Genomic DNA, 7,349 nt, shown 5'->3' on the forward strand with positions numbered 1-7,349 from the left:
ATCTGGCATGTAAATATCTTGCAGTGCCAGCTACAAAAGTGTCATGCAAATGCCTGTTCTCACTTTCTGGTGACATTGTAAATAAGAAGAGGGCAGCATTATCTCCTGTACATGTAAGCAAACTTATTTGTCTTAGCAATTGGCTGAACAAGAAAATAGGACTGAGTGGATTTGTAGACTCTGAAGTTTTACATTGTTTTTTTGTTTTTGAGTGCAGTTATGTAACAAAAATCTACATATGTAAGTTGCACTTTCATGACAGAGATTGCACTACAGTACTTGTAAGAGGTGACTTGAAAAATACTATTTCTGTTATTTTTTAAAATAATATACACTTTGATTTTAATCAACACAGAATACAATATATATGAAAATGTACGAAAACATCCAAAATATTTAATAAATTTCAGTTGGTATTCTATTGTTTAACAATGCGATTAAAACTGTGATTAATCGTGATTTATTTTTTTGAGTTAATCGTGTGAATTAACTGTGATTAATTGACAGCCCTAATTTATTTATTTATTTGTATTGCACCTAGCTATGTGATATGTGCCTGACAGGAGCAATAACTAAACTGATATCTGCCCCAGAGAGCTTACAAACTAGAATTAGACATGATGTAAATGGGTGAGTGCAAATGGGTCGGGGAAGGGACTGGGCAAGGTAACATATGTAAATCCTGAAGAGACTCAGTAAGTTGATTTACACTTACTGGTGAACAAGGGTTATTTTGGTTTTATGTAACATTTTGATTTATCTCTTGTATGGCCCCTTTTGGCAGTCTTGGCAGAGAGGCCAAGGAATTGAATGGGCATGAAGTCCGAACTACACTCTTAGCCCTAGTAGCTGTGCATCTCAGTCTAGTTGAGGCATGATGATGGCCAGTGTGAGAAGCACGCACTGTCCAGGTTATAACTGTCCTGTAGCTAAAGGGATGGCTTCACCCTTCAGGATTGTCAGACTAGCCCCTTTCATGCATGCTTAAAACCAACGTTTTCAGAAGTGACTTCAAGGTTGTGGTGTCCCAATTTTTGGAACCCCAGCTTGACTGAACTTGGCCATGATTTTCCATGGTGTCATAGACCTGCAACTCCATTTGAACTCAGTGGGAGTGTTCGTGCACAGCATCTCTGAAGAAACAAGCCAAAGGTGTCTCAAGTTGGGCACTCAAGACAAGAAGCCAGTTTTGAAAATATGGTCCCACATGAACCAACCACAATAATTAAAAAAAGAGTGAACAAGTCTAGGGTTTCAGGGTTTGTCTTGACCTGTGGAAAGGAAAAGTTTTTCCTTTTACTACCTATTTAAAAAAAAAAAAAAGCCCGAAGTTTGTTTATTTTGACTAGATACCAGACTGCACCAAGCTACACAGTTTTTCTAGGTATTCACTTCTTTGATGTTATGCTTCAAAGTAGCAAGCAAGATAAATGTCTTCTTCTTACTTAAATGGATGATGAGATGACATTCTATTCCATCCTTTCTTCTTTAGGTTGAACTCCACAGAGTATGGGGAATTACGAGAGAAACTTCATGCTCCAATCCGTAATGCAGCTAACGTTGTGATCCATCAGAGCCTCAGTGACTTGTTTCTGGAAACCTTTACATCGCTGGTGGAAATTAATCAGACATACCCCGTTCCCAGCAATCAGGTGGGAGTTTCTAATCACTTGACATTATAATAATTGTAGTTTCAGGCTTAATCAAATCTATGATTACTGTGTTTGCATAGTGGTTATCTTACAGTTCAGTAAATATTTAGTAAAGTAAACCTGGCTGTTTTTTCTGCTGTTTGCTCCAAAAGAAGCTATTGATTGATTAAGTTTGCAGGAGGACAGGAAATATCATAATAAGGAGTTTTATTTTAATTTAATGTCAACGGTAGGGCTTTACCTGGGGAATCTGGAAATGATGGAGTTAAATTTCCATGTGTCGTCTAGAAAGCTGAAGTCACAACTCCTATTAGTAATTGAAATTGATGGGCATCAATTTTATCTTGCCTTGACAATTTGCCTTAGCTAGTCTCACACCTTACATCTTGTATTTCTGGAGACCTAAGTTACTTTAGATCTGAGCCCAGATCCTTAAAGGTTTTTAAATACCCAGTGTCCTTTGAAATCATTGGAAATTAGGTGCCTAAACATCTTTATGGATCTTTAATGCATGAAATAATTCCTAATCTAGATCTTATTTTCATTATAAACAGTATTTTGAATCTTTTCTTCAGTAATAATAAGGACCAAGTGTCAGTGGAAACAAACCTTCAGGCTGAGAACTGTACAGCTGTTGGGTTGAGAGAGAGTCACTTTATTTCAGTCCTTTTAGCTTGTGCTATCTTTAAGTGTAAAGTACTTGGGCTTCTGGGTTTTGGCTTGATACTGACTGATACCATAAGTAATGGTCTACATTGAAAAAGAGAGGTGATGATTTGGGGGTTAAAACACAGAAATGGGAATTGGGAGATCTAGGATATCTCAACTTTCTGAGTGACTCTGAGCAAGGTACTTGATCCCTCTGTAAAATGAAGATATCATCTTGCAGGGGAATTATGAGGCTAATTTGATTATAAATAATACTTGACACTTTTCACGTATAAAGTGCTGTACAAAGTATGGTAAGTATGATAAAGGCCATTTTACAGATGAGCAAAGTCAGGCAGAGTGGTTAAGTGACTTGCCCAGGGCCACACTAATGATTGAAAAAGCTGAGAATAGAACTCAGGTGTAATCCTCCTAGTTTAGTGCCCTATCTGCTGGACCACGTAAATACTTTGAGGGTCTGGGCTGGAAAGCCCAATGGTGATGCAAATTATTATTGTTAATAAAACCATTAATAACTGTTCTTCCAGCCTGCACCTTTCCCAGGAGGCTGCAGCTGAACACCCAACATGACTGACTGTAGATAAATGCCCAGATAGTCTGTCCTTTTCAGTTATATAAAATTTGCAGGAAAACTCCCAGTGTGTGGAATCCTGGCCGTCTTGAAAAATGCGCATTAACTTCACTGGAGTCAGGATTTCACCCAATAGATCTTCCTTCCTTTTGGGGGAAGGAGAATACATAACAAACATTACATTTCAAGTAGCTTCGTAAATGTTGTTGAAGAACAATAAAAGCAACAATTTGCTACACGGTTATGCTTCTTTACCCTTTTTCTCTTTCTGTAGGAGCTCGAGCCATGTATAGGGTGTATGCAGACTAATGCAAACATCAAGCTTGTTAAAAATTGCCATGAGCCAAATGAAGGAGAATGCCAGCAATGCTACTGTCGTCCTATGTGGTGCCTGACTTGCATGGGGAAATGGTTTGCCAGCCGGCAGGATCAGCAGCACCCAGAGACCTGGCTATCAAGCCAAGTGCCTTGTCCAACTTGCCGAGCGAAGTTTTGCATTTTAGATGTTTGCATAATACAATGAATAATTTTGGTGCAATTCACCTTTTGAAATCTGAATGTATTCACAGCAGGGTTGGATGCAAGCCCCATTAGATTTGTTTCTTGCTCTTCTGCTTCTGAAGAGGTAAAAGCTCTGGAGTTTTCTTCTTCAGAGCCCTGAAAATGGCAACCCAACATTTTCTTTTAATTTTTTCCCACTTCACAAATGTGTTCTCAGTTTTTATTCACTAACATAACAGTTAAAATTTTAGATTGTGGGGTTTTTTTTGCTTTTCATTTTCAAACTCTTGGATGCACTTTAAACCAATAATAGTGCCCTGTTTGCTTCCCTTATATCAGAGGTGAAATCCTTGTAAACTAATTTTAAGTGCTATTCTAGTTACAGGATTAAGCATTGGTGTTTAATGATTCTTTAGCTAAGGGCTAATTTTCCTTTATAATAAGATGTACTAAGCAGGTTGCTATTGCTAAGGATAGTCGGCTCAAATCGCAACCTACCTTTCTTCATCTTGAATCCGTTTGTAAAGTCCACGTTAATCTTTGTGGGCTTTCCTCAAAACAGATGTCTCAGTATTGTGTTTTTCCTTTCCACCAAAACAGGCCCACAGATCAACTACTATAGACATCTAGGAACTCCCAAAGTTCTGTAACTTCTGCAGGGAGCTTAGCACAAAGAAGAATAGAAAATACAAAATAATTTGTTTCCAGATATATTTAGTATACAAGGAAGCTCATTCAAAAAAGCGTCGTTCATTCAGTTCATTAACCTGAAGTGCTCTTGGTGCTGTTTAGAGCATCTTATAGCTAAAGCTGTTTTTTCCCTGTTTGGAGTCTCAACACTCTCTAGCTAATGCTGATGTTAAGCATGACTTATCCATATTTGGAAGGAGAGCAGTGATCATCTCAATTTTCTGAGTAATCCAAAAGAATGTTCGGCTGTGTCAAAACCTGTAGCTTTTTCCTAGTCAACTGCTTTTCCAAATGAATGAGATGTCAGGACTGGATAAGAACGTGTAGCCATGCTGGCTATTTCAGGGGTGACCATTATTAGTGAAATAGGTTTTGGTTTGGTTTTCTGCTTTATTTTGAAGCCTGATAATAAACATTTATCACTGCTTTAACATGAATAGGAGAATTTTGCATACCTCTTAGTGTGTGTCCCCACCAGGCTCGTTTGTCAGCAGGTTTTGCACTGTTGGTAGCATTGGTTGACGCTGTAGTATAGACAGAGTGTGGATTAGACAACACAGTGGTAAAAATGCCTGTGCTTTCCTATACTACAGCTTCCACAATGGAGCTGCACCAATGCAGAAAGTCTCAAGATTTTTCTGGTGCAGACAAGACCTTAGTACTAGCGCCTGTGTGGCCTTGTCTACTCTGGCACTTTCCTTAAAACCTCCCACTGATGCAGCTCCACAAGGGGTAGATAGTAGCAGTGGGAGTGTAGACAAGGTGCTAGCAGTTGCCAGCATTTGAATCACTGTAGGTCATGTAGGACCACTTTGAGCAGAAGTAGATGGCGTAGTGTAAAAAATAATAGCAGCCACTCTACACTAGAGATCTCACCATTGGTAACAATTATGCTTTTAAGAATTAGATTTTTATTGATAAATGTCAGTAAACGTTGATTTCACCATACATGCACAAACTGATGACAAAATATGTCCAGCAATACTAACTGAAATTTATAGATAGGCAAAGTGAGAAAAATGCTGCTTGAGAACTTATTAGAGTCCCACCTCAATGTGTATAAAGCATGTTGTAATGCTGGCTTTAGCGGAGCTGGAGAAGAATGCCATTTCGGTAGCCTTAACTTTTTGAATCTCAACATCTACTGTCATTAAATAATTATTGTCTGGACCACCACCACCCTCTTCTCTCCCTCCCTGCCTCACTCCCCCCGTTTCCTGAAAAGGTGAACATTTAAATAGAATCATAGAATATCAGGGTCCGAAGGGACCACAGGAGGTCATCTAGTCCAACCCTCTGCTTAAAGTAGGACAAATCCCCAATTTTTTTTTTTTTACCCCAGATCCCTTAATGGCCCCCTCAAGGATTGAACTCACAACCCTGGGTTTAGCAGGCCAATGCTCAAACCAAACAAATAAAAACCTTAAAAAAAAAAGCTTAAAAATAAACCTCTGTATTATCTGCCAAAATTATTTAAAAAACAAAACGATTCTGCCAAGCATAGTAATACAAACAGTGAGCTGCAACAGTGAGAGATTTCATTTAAACTTTGGTGTAGCCACAGCCTGTGTGATATGTAGACACAAACCAGGCATGTCAAGAACTGGTTACAAATATAGTTAAAACTTGTATTGTGGACAGGTTTAAGGGCACTTAGAAATGGCATATAGACCTCTTTTTTGTTTTAATATTCATATATATAAACTGCCAAACTATTTGTATTTGGGGAAAATACTCACTTGAGTATGCAACACAACTGTTAGGCATTCACTCCTTACTATGAAATACTGGCTACTATTTATACTATATATTAATTAATAATGATGATTTTCCTGGGTTTCATATTTCAGCTGTTTCAGATTGTACGTAATGGAAATTTGACACAAAGGCTGACCATGTGGATCTGAATCTCTTTCATAAAAAATTGCTAACTGATATCAGTGTTTTATTTTACTAGAGTCAAATTGAATTCCTTAGCTTCAGGTTTGTGCTAAGTCTGAAAAAAAAAAAATCACAACACTAACTAAGAGTTTAAAATACTCTCCAGTAGTTTATGGGGAGGTTATTTTGAAGTGACATTTACAGTATTTTTTTAGTCTATATTACACAGTCTTAGTGGGCTGAATTCTGCTCTCTGATAGGTGTGTGCATTTGCCCTCTGTAATAATTTTTGCAAATAAGGATAATTTATTACCGTATTTATTTCAATCAAGTTTGCACAACACAGTTGTAAGGCAGTGTGATCTTTGATGGAGTAGGTGTAGCAGGGAAATGGAAGTCTGAACTTGGCTCTCCCACTAACAGTCACTCAATTTCTATGTTTGTTTTCCCATTTGGAATAATCTTCTTCTACTGGAGAGGTGTTATGAAGCTTAATTCATAAGGGATTTAAGATCCTTGGATGAAAAGCACTATAGAATTGCAGAGTATTTTTTAATAAAGTAAAAATAAGATGATTGCCAGTATGTCTTTTAAATAAGCTTTCCTATCTGAGCAGCTTGCTCAATAGATTAATTGTATATTTCTTTACTTTTTTAACTATAAAAAGCCTCTCTTTGAGGTGATTGGAAGTTTTAATTTCAGTGAATCTTTGTGTCGTAAGAATAGAGCTTAGTAACACTTTATAATATTGTAGTATACCAAATGTACTAATACACAGAAATGTAAAATATTCTTGCATGTTTTAAGGGTAGTGCTGTATCTACAGAAGTACAGTGTTTTTCAGATGTGGCCACATGCGGTCACCAGAGTGTTTTCCTGTGGCCATGACAGCCACCTGGGCAGAGATGGGGGAGGGGTCAAACAGAAGCCCCTTCCTGCAGTGTCCAGGTGCTCCAGGAGAGGACATCCCCTCTCCTCCTTCAGCTACAGGACTCCAGAGGTTGCCTTCAGCCCCCCCTGGGGCTCTCGCAGTGGGCTCCATGCTTCAGACCCTCCCCCTGCCAATCTTCAGCTGGGGGGCTCTGGGTTTCATCCCTCCCCTGGCTGATGAGGCTTCAGGCCCCCTCCCACCCTCCCTTGACTCCAGCTCTGGGCTTCAGCCCAGGGCAATGGGGCTTCAGCAGGGCTGGCCTTACCAGGCATCGTGGTCAAGAGGCATGGAGTGGGATAAGCCTGGGGTGTGAGGCCTGGAGGGAGTGATTGGGAGCCTGGGGAGGGATCTGGGGGTGGTAGCAGGGGCTGAGACACCAAAATACAACTGTATGTTATTTTTATTATTGAGTCTGGAACCCTCCATAAATAAATTACAATGATTTGGACATGCA

The 7,349-nt window shown here is 39.0% G+C and overlaps 1 protein-coding gene across 1 annotated transcript in view; it reads left to right on the plus strand.

The window, feature by feature from the left end:
• Positions 1-7,349, plus strand: part of LOC116818635 (transmembrane protein 129) — a 16,328-nt gene extending 8,979 nt beyond the window's left edge. Inside the window, exons 3-4 of the mRNA XM_032769710.2 lie at positions 1,493-1,652; positions 3,167-7,349. Of these exons, the coding sequence (XP_032625601.1) occupies positions 1,493-1,652; positions 3,167-3,415 (409 nt within the window). The 3' untranslated portion in view covers positions 3,416-7,349. The remainder of the gene's footprint in view (positions 1-1,492; positions 1,653-3,166) is intronic.

This window comes from Chelonoidis abingdonii, chromosome 5 (genome assembly GCF_003597395.2).
Source record: "Chelonoidis abingdonii isolate Lonesome George chromosome 5, CheloAbing_2.0, whole genome shotgun sequence".
Classification (NCBI taxonomy): Eukaryota; Metazoa; Chordata; order Testudines; family Testudinidae; genus Chelonoidis; species Chelonoidis abingdonii.